The 14,149-nt window shown below is 39.2% G+C and overlaps 1 protein-coding gene across 3 annotated transcripts in view; it reads left to right on the top strand.

Annotated features, from left to right (window-relative positions):
* Positions 1 to 14,149, top strand: part of LOC135209719 (L-fucose kinase-like) — a 262,617-nt gene that overhangs the window by 133,609 nt on the left and 114,859 nt on the right. For all 3 annotated transcript variants that reach the window (XM_064242480.1, XM_064242482.1, XM_064242481.1), the window contains 2 exons: positions 3,554 to 3,770; positions 8,032 to 8,183. In XM_064242480.1, coding sequence (XP_064098550.1) covers positions 3,554 to 3,770; positions 8,032 to 8,183 — 369 coding nt within the window. The remainder of the gene's footprint in view (positions 1 to 3,553; positions 3,771 to 8,031; positions 8,184 to 14,149) is intronic.

The following is a 14,149-nucleotide window of genomic DNA, read 5'->3' as shown; positions in this document are numbered from 1 at the left end:
GTAGCAAGATGGCTACATCTGAAGGGGGTGAGAATATCACTCTACCTAGACGACTGGCTCATAAGAGCGCAGTCAAGACAACAGTGTTTGGAGGACTTGGAAATAACTCTGGATCTAGTCAAATCTCTAGGATTGCTCGTGAACCTCGAGAAGTCGCAGACGATCCCCAGCCAGGACATTGTCTATCTGGGGATTCGGATGGATTCTCGGGGCTTTCGAGCATTTCCATCCCAAGAAAGGATTGCGAGAGGATTGGAAAAAATCTCGGCCTTCCCAGAGAAAGAGCGAAGCTCGGCGAGGGAATGGCTCAGTTTTCTGGGCACCCTTTCGTCGCTAGAGCAGTTCGTTTCTCTAGGGAGGCTGCACATGAGACCCCTGCAGTTCTACCTGAGGAGAATGTGGAACAGGAAGACAGGAGAACTGGCAGATTCCTTTCCTCTACAGGAAAGCATCAAGAGCCACTTGCGATGGTGGTTAGAACCTCTGAAAAAGAACGAGGGAGTGTCCTTGTCTCTGCAAAACCCTCGCCTAGTGTTGTTCTCCGACGCCTCGGAAACAGGATGGGGAGCAACCACTGGTTCCATGTAACGTAAAAACACCATACAAACAAACAAAGAACAGATGCCCTGGCATATAAATGCGAAAGAGCTTATAGCCATTCATTTGGCTCTGAGGCATTTCGAAGAGGATGTCAGAGGCGTGGTGGTCCAGGTCAACTCGGACAACACCACGGCTCTGGCATATATCAGAAAGCAGGGGGGGACACACTCTTTCTCCCTTTACGAGTTGGCAAGGGCTCTATTAATCTGGGCGGAGGAACGAAAGAAGTACTCTTGACAAGATTCGTTCAAGGAGGAAGGAATATAAGGGCAGACAGATTGAGCAGGAAGAACCAGGTCCTTCCAACAGAATGGACCCTTCATTCAGAAGTCTGCCAGAAACTGTTGTCTCTATGGGGGAAACCTCAAGTAGATCTGTTTGCAACGTTCCTCTCCAGAAGGATGGAGAACTTCTGCTCGTTAGGGGAGGATCCCAGAGCCCTAGCAGTCGATGCCCTGCTCATGGATTGGACGGGCATAGATGCATACGTTTTTCCCCCGTTCAAGATACTGGGGGAAGTGATAAGGAAGTTCGTGTCCCCGCAAGGAACGAGGATGACGTTAATCGCTCCCTTTTGGCCCGCTCGAGAATGGTTCACAGAGGTACTGGAATGGACGGTGGACTTCCCCAGATCTCTTCCCGAAAGGACAGATCTGCTCAGACAACCCCACTTCGAGAGGTATCACAAAAACATCCACGCTCTCGCCCTGACTGCCTTTCGACTATCGAAAGATTGGTCAGAGCGAGAGGCTTTTCTCGCAAAGCTGCAAAAGCAATTGCGAGAGCACGAAGATCCTGTACCATGCGGATCTACCAATCGAAGTGGGAAGTCTTCCGTAGATGGTGCAAGGCGAAGCTGTCCTCCTCCGATACCTCTGTGACCGAAATTGCCGATTTCCTGTTATATTCGAGAGAAGAATCTTAATTAGCAGTATCTACAATAAAGGGGTATAGGAGCATGTTATCCGCTGTGTTCAGGAACAGGGGCCTGAACATAGAGGATAACAAAGACCTTCATGATTTGATTCGATCATTTGAAACTTCAAAATCGAGGACTTCACTTACCCCTAGCTGGAACCTAGACGTGGTTCATAAATACCTCACATCAGAGAAGTTCGAGCCTCCTAATCAAGCATCCTTCAGAGACATTACGAGGAAGTGTATTTTTCTAATGGCTCTCGCTACTGCCAAAAGAGTCAGCGAATTGCAGGCTCTAGACTTGAGAGTGGGCTTTAGGGGAGACTCTGCAGTGGTATCTTTCCGGCCTTTGTTTTTAGCAAAGAATGAAAATCCTTCAAGACCTTGGCCCAGGAGTTTTGAAGTTAAAGGGCTTTCTCAACTTGTGGGAAAGGAACTTGAGAGATCATTATGTCCTGTGAGATCCTTAAAATTTTACTTGCAGAAGAAGAAACAGCTGCAAGGTTGCAATCAGAGTCTCTGGTGTGCGGTTAAGGACCCGAAGAGACCAATGTCCAAAAATGCCTTAGCCTTTTTTGTCAGAAATGTGATAACTGAGGCACACATGAAATGCAAAAGTGAATCCTTTGCAGCATTGAGAGTGAAAGCGCACAAGGTACGTGCAGTTGCTACATGGATATCGTTCAACAAGAACATGTCGATGAAAAACATCTTAGCAGCTACGTACTGGAGGTGCAACTCAGTGTTTGCCTCCCATTATTTAAAAGATGTAAGGGTAACATACGAGAAATGCTTCTCTCTGGGTCCATATGTATCAGCGGATACAGTGCTGGGTGAAGGAGATAAGACTGATCCTTAATTTTTTTTTTCTTTAATTTTTGTATAATTTTAATTTCAAAATAGTTTGGTGTTGAATTTTAAGGTTGTTTGAAAGGTGGTTGGGGATAACTCCTTTCAATCTTAGTACTAATCCACGGTTAGGATCGGGTGATCGGGATCAGTGTTGTACTCCTTTGTTATGCCATTAGGCATAGGTGTATTGTCATGTTGAGTAAGTGGATAAGACCCCATCGACAGTCCTCACAAGAGCTCTTAGCCATAGGTCACACCCTCACTGAGGCTCTTGAGGCGAAGCAGACTTCTAAGCAGTAGCTATGAAATCTTACGCCAAAACAGGTAGGAACCAGGGTATTTTTATTTTTTATTACCTACAACGTATGTTGTTTACCTGTCTAATCAGTAATTAGCTGTCTCTTACCCTCCGCCAAAGGTGCCAATCAGCTAAGCATATATCTGACAGGGAAGTTGAATGTATGAAAATGATATTGTTATTGTACAATAAAGTTTCATACATACTTACCTGGCAGATATATACTTAGCTATAGACTCCGTCGTCCCCGACAGAAATTCGAATTTCGCGGCACACGCTACAAGTAGGTCAGGTGATCTACCGGCCTGCCGCTGGGTGGCAGGAATAGGAACCATTACCGTTCTAGAACCAGATTTTCTCTTCCACCTGTCTCCTGAGGGGAGGCTGGGTGGGCCATTTAATCCTATATATCTGCCAGGTAAGTATGTATGAAACTTTATTGTACAATAACAATATCATTATTATTCTCAATAACTTACCCTCTATATCTTACATAATCAACCCCTTCCACATAAACTTAACCAGGGAACATATATACCACACACAGATACACAACTTTAACCCTTTACTTTTAAACTTTTTCTATAACTGTTTCATAGAAAACACTTGATCCACGTTTATCCTCTTTTTTGGCTAAAAGCATACTACTCAATGAATAGAATTTAAACTTTATCATTAATGAAAACAGAATCTATCAGGCTTAACCTGAACCTGATGTAACCCGGGGACTGCCTGTAAATTTTAGAATACTGTATTTTTATTTCTTTGTGTTCTCATATTGGGTTCAAAGCTCCAGTCCATGTAGCTGGCTGGTAGTATTTTATAAGAAAAACTGTGCTATTTCCTTTTGTTACTGAATACATGTTTCTTATTTTATTTTTTCAGGTGGCAGCCCAAAGTGATTGTGGGGTCTGGGTAGTGTCAGTTGACTCCCATCTCACCTACTCTCCAACTCTTAAGTCACCAAAAACATCTGGTCTAAATGGGGCATTAATCTGCAGTGTCAGTTCACATGTAGAACATGCGCAACATCATGGTGTAGTGTTTTCACATACAGATACCGTCGAAAAAATTCAATACAGGACACCATATGAACAGTTAAGTAAGTAATCTTGAAATAAGGTATAGCTGACAACCTCCATGCACTAAAGCTCCTCACGACACCTTATGTACCCAGTTTTCTGTCCAGCAAATCATGATCTCTGTTGACCTTGCTCTTCAGTTCAAAATGTTCATTGCTTATTCAAATTTAGTGACAGAAGTAGTTTTTTAAGGTATATTTGGTGAAGGATGATAGTTTAAGGTATATTTCTTGTTTAAACTATTAAAATAGGCAGTTATAACCATTTTAGTTTAAAGTATAGATTTGGTGTTTTAACTATTAAATAAGCATTTATAAGCATTGTTAGAGGGGTGAACTATTAAAATAGGCAGTTAGTATAAGCATTTTGAGACGGGTATACTGACTTATTGCCAATTTCAGCTTATTGCAGGTTGTCGTGGGCCCTAATCCTGTGAATACTGTGGGTTGACTGTATATATTTTAGATATTTTTTTATATAAATCTCCCATTAAACTTATTTGAATAATGATCCTTTTAATTTCTTATTTAATTTTATTACGGCGTTAATAAGGTAGGTGTTTTGTCACCAGCTTAAATAGCTGTAAATCAATAAATCAACCTTAAGAGTCTTGATTCACTGCCCATACAACCCCTTGAGAGAGCTGTCAGACAGGGCTCTGATCCTAAAGACTCAGTGAATATAGTAGGTGAACTTCATGACCTGTCCTAGGATGTTAAGCACTAGAGGGGACAGGGATGTGCCTCCCTCAAATTTGCCCTGGATTTCATAGTGCAGATGCAGAATCCATCAGTCTCTGATGTTAGGTTTGAATCCTTTTTGATCCCATCCATAGAGGATTTTGTAGATAGTGGTATGGATGAGATGCAACTGTGTCCTGTTAGGGTGCTGCAGTGTTATCTTAAGAGAACTTGACATCTCAGGCCCACGTGTCAACACCTCTTCCTTAGTACCAGCAAGACCAAAAAAGAGGTGTCCAAGGACATGATCTCTTTCTGGATAAAAGGTATGGTTGTATGAGAGCTCATGAGATCAGGAGCATCGCCCCAACACTGGCATTCTGAAAGAATCTGTTGGTCTTATGTTGGGGGGGAGGGGTTGGAGGTGTGTGGTCACATCAGGCTTCATTCACTTCCTTTTACCTATGGGACAATGCCCTCAAACCCTTGGACACTTTTTCCTTAGTTCCTGTCGTGGCTTCACGGCAAGTTGTGTAGTTTGCCCAACTTCTCTAATGGGACAGTGTAGGGGTTTTTGATATGGACACAATTGGGGCAGTATGATGGGAAAAGCTTTGGAGGTTGTTAAATGTAACTCTGATTTTCCCAAGCTTAATTTATTTCCTTAAAATTACAATGACCATAACAAAAGCCTTAATTTGATAAACATATCCACCTATACCTATTGCAGCCGAACTTGATATACTTTAGTTCCTCAAAACTTATCCTAGATTTCTTTTCCCCAACTATCAAAAGAACCTTAACCTAATTAAAGAACCCTAATCTAACTTCTTAACTCTTAATTACAATCCTCCCATCGTAATACTAACAAAAGAATCCCCTCCGATACTCAAGTTTTCCATGAACTATGGTGTTTGAGACTTCTTCAGATTGAACGTCTGCTTGCTCATCATTAATCAGTACATATGAAGTTGTCAATATCCTTTATCCTAGTATTTTGTTTCTTTCAAACTTCTGTCAAATTATTTGCGGGTAGTGTGTCGAGATCATTGTATCAACATCTGCACCTTTTATTCTTTCAGCAAACACTACAGCCACAAGGTAGGCCAACAAAAACTCCAACACAGACTTTTTATCACAGTTTCTGTCAGTAGATAACTACTGTAATGGAGGAACAGGAAGAAGAGCGGCCTGACCAAGTGTTTTTGGTTCTTTTCTGGAATCTAGCAGCTTCATGTTCTCTACCTATGTTCCCTAGTAGGGGCTGTATCCCTTCCTCTATTTTTAGCTACTCTTCTGTCTTATGGGATTTCTTTCTATCAGGTGAGGTTGAAAGGGAGCAAGTCACTCTACCCTGACAACTCATCAGCTGTAAGTAAAAAAAGAAAAACACAAACATGAATTATAAAATAACTAACCTCAAGAAACACACACAAGCAAACAAATATTTAAAACAAATAAAAAGAAAAAATCAAACACATTTAGCCTACTACAACAGGTTGCATCTCATCTAAGGTTTTTGGTTACCAAAAGAGTGTATGAGTGACTGGTGTCTCCCGTTCTCTCACGTAAGACAGAGAGTCAGGATCCTAGGTGGGTACGTGCTGTACAGACATGGAATGCAAGTAAGGTACTTGACTGAGCACAATTTCTTAATTTTCTCATTATTTGAATTTGAATGGATGCAGATCCTCTGACTCTTTTGGCAAGGGCAGAGTGGAACAGACAGGTAAACAAACCAATTTGTTTTTATAGTCTTTTTATTGTCTCTGTCACAGGTGTTTTTTCTGTTGTTATGAGGTGATGTCGCAAACTCATTACTTAATGCCATGAACTCTAGCAGCTGCAATTATTGTGGCAGTATCAAAGCTAACAAGTGAGCAAGCAAAGGTTCCCACAGCTACGTGAATCATACCGGCACTCAATAAGACCCTCGGCCACACTTTCCACTTTACATTACATTTATTGACAGAACAGTTGCTTGAATGATAATTACTGACACAAATTTCACACACTCTTACTCATCAGTTATGACTGTCTTCAAGGTGAGAATCTGTGTTGCCCAGTCGGTACAGCCGCCGAGACGCAACAACCGCCAGAAATCACAGCACAGAACAACCCAACAAGTACTACAACCACACAACAACTCAACAACACAACAAATCACTGTGCAGACGAATACAACAACATCAAAACAACAACACTACAAGTCCATACACAACCACTTACAAACTACATCACAAAACCACGACAACTCACCAACAACAACACTCAACAACTCAAAACTACAACAGCTCACATACAACAACACAGGAACTCACAAGCTCAACAATCTTCCAATGCACAAGCACAATAAACTTCAGCAATATAGGCACAACAAACTGCTAACATACAATCTCACCAGCAAATCAAAACAACTTCAGAAAACACACAATATAACTGACCATCCACTGCCAAGACCACTATCCGGGAAAATCAATTGTCCATCACAGACTCCGATCATAGACTGCCTACCACCTGCCCCGGCAACCGAATCCATGCACGAGCCCAACCACCTCCCAACGACCCATCCACCAATTATGTTCTTTCTCTCTCTCTTAAGCTCGCTCACTCACACTCTTCAGAAAAACACATACACTTACATACTATCATACAGCAACATGAAACACAACATTAAACATATGAAAACATTTAAACTCAATTATTCCCGACAACTACAAACAACCCAGCGACGCTCTCTCTCTCTCTCGTCTCTCTCTCGTCCTTCTTTCTCTCCTTCATCTCTCTCTCTCTCTCTCTCTCGTCTCCTTCTCCTCTCTCTCTCTCGAATCAAACCCTCTCTCTCTCTCTCTCTCTCACAACCCTCGAAGACGTCAAATGTAACTACCATAATGTCACAAATGTTTGGCATGCTAGAGGCACTGGATCCATTCCTCTGCTTCTGTGGGCCAGGAAGGTAACATCCCAGGTTGGACTAACCTACCAGTCGGTTTAGATAGTACCTAAATTCCTCCCACCAGTGGGTAAGCTTCTATGTAAAGATCAAAGGTTTGTATTTACGTAGGAACCAATAGCAAATTTAAAAGTAATTTGTATTTTTCATAATATACAGACTTTTAATGACCCACCCTAGCCACCCCTTTCTCTGGTACCTGGGCTGGAAGGCAAAGTGGAGCGCAGACTGACAGGTGGGTGGGACTTTCTCTTGCCCGTTGGTAGTGAACTACCTTGTCAATAAAGTTTAATTGGTCTTTCCAGCTTGCTTTCACAAGTAAAATCCCAGTGTAAAGAACTTCAGATTTGTATGAAAGGAAAAATACAAAATTATATGTATTTGAAAGAATTACTTGTTTAGGGCAAAAAAAAAGGCTATATTTTCAGATTCTCCATTAGATTTAAAACCTGTGAAAATGACAAGCTGGGTGCTTATGACAAAGGTAATTTAGTGCACCTAGGCCTTGAAGTTTGTGGTCATATACTAAAAATCTTGATGGATAGCATTCAGGTCTGTTGGCCACGAAGATATGAATTACTTTAACCAGCAGTCTTTTGAAATTTTACATCCTAGAGCTAATTATGAGGAATTTGTTTTATTTTTCAGAGGAAACTTTTCCAACTAATTATGCTCCAGTCATATCAGGATTAGTCTTTCTGAGTGCTTCCTTGACGGAACGACTGCTTGGACTACACATGCTGACTCCATTAGATCGCTGTACATACTATGGTACAGACAGTGGCATTCCTCCACTACAGGTCAGTATGTAACTTGCAGAGAACCAAATATAAAATGTATTATCTACAGTTAAATGTGATGGTCCTAAAACATAATGAAATATAAATTTAATAGGGTTTGAGAATTTGGTTTAGCAAAGGGACTATTGCTAATGTGGCAGCTTATTGCTTAAATTAATTTTGCTTGCCCTTACCTTATAGGTTGTGATGTACGTAATTGAATGAGATCCAAAAGATTGTGTACCACAAACTAATAGTTTTATTATATACAGTTCAAAGTATGCAAATTAGTTGAGTTTATGCTCATTATGTTATGTTTACTACTGCACCATATCAATAGCATTGTCAACTGGGAAGTGAGAGGGTTATCAAAGGAGTGGACTCTTATATTAATACTAAATGAATTGATAAGAAGTTGATTTTTTAAAGTGATATAAAAAGGAAATTTTATGATATATACAGCATGCTCTCTGAATTTATCACTAAGTATTATACATTACTAGTAATGTATTTTATCAAGCTCTCCAGAAAAATACCAGAAAAGTTGAACAGTGTTTTTAGTTATAGCTTACAGTCTGTATTTAATTAATTTGACCAGTGATTTTAGGAGTTAAATAATCAAATGACTCCTGCTTCCTTGACTGGTGGCCAGTTTCAGCCATTTTGTAATAAATGCTTGATTTTTTTGTCTTTAAGGCATTAGTGTTTTGAATGCTTTGGAGAATTGAGAATTCTTATGCTCTCAGGTTTAATTTTACCCAGTTCTCTAGGAATATTATCTTGGTTACAACTAAAATGTGGAAAAGTTTACCTAGGGCATGTGTAATCCAAGCACTCAGTGGTATGATTGGTATGGTATTAGTGTCCCACCTTGGTGGTTGCGGGTTCGATTCTCAGCCATTCCATTGTGGAGTGAGAGATGTGTATTTCTGGTGATAGAAGTTCACACTCTCGACATGGTTCGGAAGTCATGTAAAGCCATTGGTCCCATTGCTGAATAACCACTGGTTCCATGCAACGTAAAAGCACCATACAAACAAACAAACAAACAATTGTGGAATCTTCTGATCTTCAAATGTTTAAGGGAGGAGCAAATTCATTCCTGCTGTCTGCTGTTGATGTCTCCTGAATTTCAAGTCTATCGGTTTTGTTTTAACGGCAGTCTCCGGTTATTGGCGGGGGTTCCGTTCTCGCCAGGGTGCTGATAAGCAAAAACCGCCATTAACTGAACCTCGGTGATTTATGGCGCCTATAACCAGTTAATGGCGCTGATGACTGGTTAATTGTGCCTCTGATAGGTAGGTTATGGTGCCGTAACTCTATTATCAGTGCCGTATGGCGCCTCTAACCAAAACTCAGGGCATTATGGCGCCATAAAGCACTGATTTTAGGGGGCTAGCCAAGCGCCATAAAACTGGATCGCCATTAACCGAGTCCGCCAACACTGGGGACTGCCTGTATTTGATACTCACCTAAATTGGAAATCTCATATAACATATGTGAAATCAAAATGTAAAAGAGCTTTAAATCTAATTAAAAAACTATCCAGCACTATTAAGGAAGCCAATTGACATACTATTACTGTACTGCATAAAGCAACAGTGCTGTCTGTCATTGATTATGGAAGTGGAATATATGGCTCAGCATCAGAGGCAACACTGAAAATGTCTGACCCAGTTCACAATTAAGGCCTTAGAATGTGTTCAGGAACCTTTAGATTATCACCAACCTAATCTTTACAAGGTGAATGTGGTAAACTGCCCCACTCTCCATATAGAATTAATCACAATGTAAAGTGCACTAAAAATTCAAACAATCACCAGCCAAAAAATTATTTGAATTAAGAGATGTATATGTATTTATTAACAGTCACCCACCACCTTTCCTAGTTAGAGCTAGAAGATTGTTAGTCTCTGAATATAAATATACAGTTACCGTCAATAGTAAAATTACCTCCTCCTTGGACTATGAATAAAACTAGAATGTGTACACACTTAAAATATATATAAAAAAGTTACTCTGTCCCAGAACACCATAGGCAACACATAGTAGAACATATAAGTTGAAAGGGTCCACATTATGCAATATACACAGATGGATCTAAGTCACAATACAGTCGATCCTTGCTTAATCACAGTTCAGGATTCGCTACTCCACCTATTTGCAGATTTTTCTGTGGGACTTATGATTGAGTCATTCATGAAAAATTTGGTAATTTGTGAATTTTGTTGTAGAAAAATATTCACTTATTATTGTAATTTCATGACTAAATACATTTTTATGGTAAAAAATTATGTACTAATTTTCAAATACAGTAGTACCTCAGACTTCGAACTTAATCCATTCCAGAAGGCTGGTCGAAATGCAATTTGTTCGAAATATGAAACAAGTATCCCCATAAGAAATAAAGGGAATCAGGATAATACATTCCAGCCAACCCAAAAAGTCCCTCTTTTAAGTTTTTTGTCTATTTCTGGGTTCGACCTATGTTCGCCGGTGAAAAGTTTCTGTAGCTCACTTTTCTAAGTATAAATAGATTCTAAATATGCCAGAGAAAAAAGCTAGCATGGTGTGCTGAGGTTACTACCCTTGCGCGAGCACCCCAAGGGTGTTGGGTATAAAGTATAAGGCGAGTGGAAGCCACTATTCACAGGTCTTCTGCCAATTAGAGGATTCCTTTCCATAATCCCTCTCCTGGGAAGAGCCATTGCAAAGGCCTCTCCTCCCCCTTGCTCCTGCTACTACTACCCGATCCGCGCACCATCTGCATTCCTATACTTAGACTTCAGAACCAGTACACGCTTTTCTTGTGATTCCCGTAATTTCGGCAATTTTAGTGATGGCATCTGCAGAACTTCCTTCTTCTTCTAAGTTGAGTAGTTCCCAATTTGGTTTTGTTTTGTAAACCTTAGGGACAGTTTGGCAGGGCTTCCCCAAATTCGGCCTTCAGCCCCTTAGAAATGCATTGGGGGCCGTCGGCGTGTCAGCTATTTCAGGAGCATTATCAGAACGCATTAATTTCCTTTTAAATATAATATAGAAAAAAAAAGAAAAAAAAAATTATTAATAATCATCAAACGTATCTTATATTATGTGTTTATCTAATATTTGAGTAGAATTGGTTCGTAGAGAGGCCTAACACGCTCTTGACGTACTCTGGGGTTAAGCACAGGTTTTTTAAAGAAAGGTGGTTTAAGTTTAGACCCCCCCCCCTCCCCCAGCTACCCAAGAGCGTGTTGGTGCCTATCTCGGTGTAATATCAATATATTATTCATGTAAAATTGGTAATTTCATGACTAAATACATTTTTATGGTAAAAAATTATGTACTAATTTTCAAATACAGGCGGCCCGCGGTTAACGGCGCAATCACTCAACGGCGAATCGGTTTTACGGCGGTCGTCAAAAATATTCATTAAAAAAATAAGGCATTTTAAAGGTATCTTTACGGCACAAATTTCAGTTAACAGCGCCGCTAGCGCCGTTGTCTAACGAGTCCATACATTTGTAGAAATGCCGTTCAGACCATAAAGGTTATGCAAATTATATTAACAAATTTTATGGAGAGTTATTACGTATGTATTAGGGTAAAATATATGCCTCTGACACTGTTCTATGCCGAAAATATCGAGTTACATAAGTGCTAATTTAGCTATGGATGTGTCGATTCATAAATGTTCATGCTTTTGTTTAAAATGTGTATGAAAATGTATTACGTGAAAGGCATTTTTATTTCTGTACAGAAATATGATACAAAGGCAGCTTTTGAAACTGCCCTTCACGTTATCAAATACGATATTTTTTCATGTTCTTTCTTGTAAGCCGCCGCCTGCCGCTCTTCCGAAAATATCGATTTAAAAAAAGTGCAAATTAGCTTTCGATGTGTCGATTTTATAAATGTTTATGCTTTTATATTTAAAATGTGTATGAAATTGTATTACGAATAGGGTATTTTTATTTCTGTGCAGAAATATAATAAACAGGCAGCTTTTGAAACTCCCCTTCAAGTTATCAACTACGTTGTTTTTTTTCAAGTTCGTTCTTGTATGCCGCCGTCTGCCGCTCTTCCGAAAATATCGAGTTACATAAGTGCAAATTTAGCTATGGATGTGTCGATTCATAAATGTTCATGCCTTTGTTTAAAATGTGTATGAAAATGTATTACGTGAAAGGCATTTTTATTTCTGTACAGAAATATGATAAAAAGGCAGCTTTTGAAACTGCCCTTCACGTTATCAAATACAATATTTTTTCATGTTCTTTCTTGTAAGCCGCCGCCTGCCGCTCTTCCGAAAATATCGATTTAACAAAAAGAAGTGCAAATTAGCGATCGATGTGTCGATTTTATAAATGTTTATGCTTTTATGATTAAAATGTGTATGAAAATGTATTACGAATAGGGTATTTTTATTTCTGTGCAGAAATATGATAAACAGGCAGCTTTTGAAACTCCCCTTCAAGTTATCAACTACGTTGTTTTTTTTTCAAGTTCGTTCGTTCTTGTATGCCGCCGTCTGCCGCTCTTCCGAAAATATCGAGATAAAAAGAGTGCAAATTTAGCGATCGATGTGTCAATTATTCAAATGTTTATGCTTTTATGTTTAAAATGTGTATGAAAATATATTACGTAAAGGTATTTTCATTTTTGTACAGAAATAAGATACAAATTAAGGCAGCCTTTGTAACTACGCTCTACGTTGTCAGGGGATGGTTTTTCATGTTCGTTCTTGTCCGCCAGTTCCGAAAAATGCATTGTGTTATTTTATTAATTATGCATCTTTTCCATAAATTCTTTAAAAAGTTATACATTATTTCACTGTATCCAAGAATATTGTATGTATTCTCATATTATTGTATTTTAAAATACTACGGCAAACTTAAGCCCGTATTCCGCGGAGCGGCCAATGTTGTGGTTTGAAATCAGCTGATGAATACGCGTTTGTTTCACCATAACGCAATTCTGAGCGAATGCTCTTGATTCTAGTTAGCATAAACGAATATCTATATACTTGACTTATATGAGACAAAGTTATTTTTCCTTATACAGCGTGTTTTTAGGTGGAAATATTTATTGAATATGTCTCGTTGTGAATGTGAACTACTATTTTTTTCGTCAACAGATTACGTTGGCGGCATGTTTATTACGTAAAAAATTACGTGATTCCGTTTGCAATAATCCTTTATATCATCGTAATACGAACTTTACGTTATTTATCTTATATCGGCGTGAAACCAACAGTAAAATGTGTTCTTTCAAGCACAGTAGTTTTGATTAAAATGATTTTATCCCAATTTTATCTACAGTTGTGTGTGATGGCAGACGTTTACTGCAGTTTTATCCTTGTTGCCGATGTACGATAATAGTCATTAGCAGCTTGAACGGTTTTCTCAGCTTCAGTTATAACTTTAACGGTATATTTCCCGGTTGATCTTTAATCTATATTGATCTCTGATCTATAGCGAATAAAGTTATTACATTAAGATATCTCAGTTCTATTCTATACATAACGCCATTTATAACAAATACGGCAATGTTGCACTGTAGTACGATGATCGAAATACAAGCCAAACAGATGTTATCCAGTTCGGTTGTACTTAGAAAAAAAAAGTCGTTTCTCGTTCGGTTGTTCATGGCTGTACACGTTCACGCAACGAGTATAACGTTAAAACCACAGTTTCATCATTCTCTTTTGCTGTTATTGAACTTATGTAACTAGAAGATGGATAAAGTTAGGCCATTGTAATTTGATCTCTCATAAAATCGGACTATCGTAAGACTAATGATCATAACCTGAACACTACAGCTACCTGTACACTGTATAAACTATATAATATCTTTACATACTCTAGACACCCACATGTCCTGTACAGTAAATTCTATAGTACTATACTGCATAAATATAATATTACTTATTGCGCTGTTGTGGGATTACGGCGCCTTTGACTGCTCTAGAGTTTCGAAAGATGTTGTGCGGCGGCCGTAGGCTT

This window comes from Macrobrachium nipponense, chromosome 38 (genome assembly GCF_015104395.2).
Source record: "Macrobrachium nipponense isolate FS-2020 chromosome 38, ASM1510439v2, whole genome shotgun sequence".
NCBI classification, from domain to species: domain Eukaryota; kingdom Metazoa; phylum Arthropoda; class Malacostraca; order Decapoda; family Palaemonidae; genus Macrobrachium; species Macrobrachium nipponense.
Note: the sequence above shows the minus strand (reverse complement) of the source record. Positions and strands in the feature narration are given on the sequence as shown.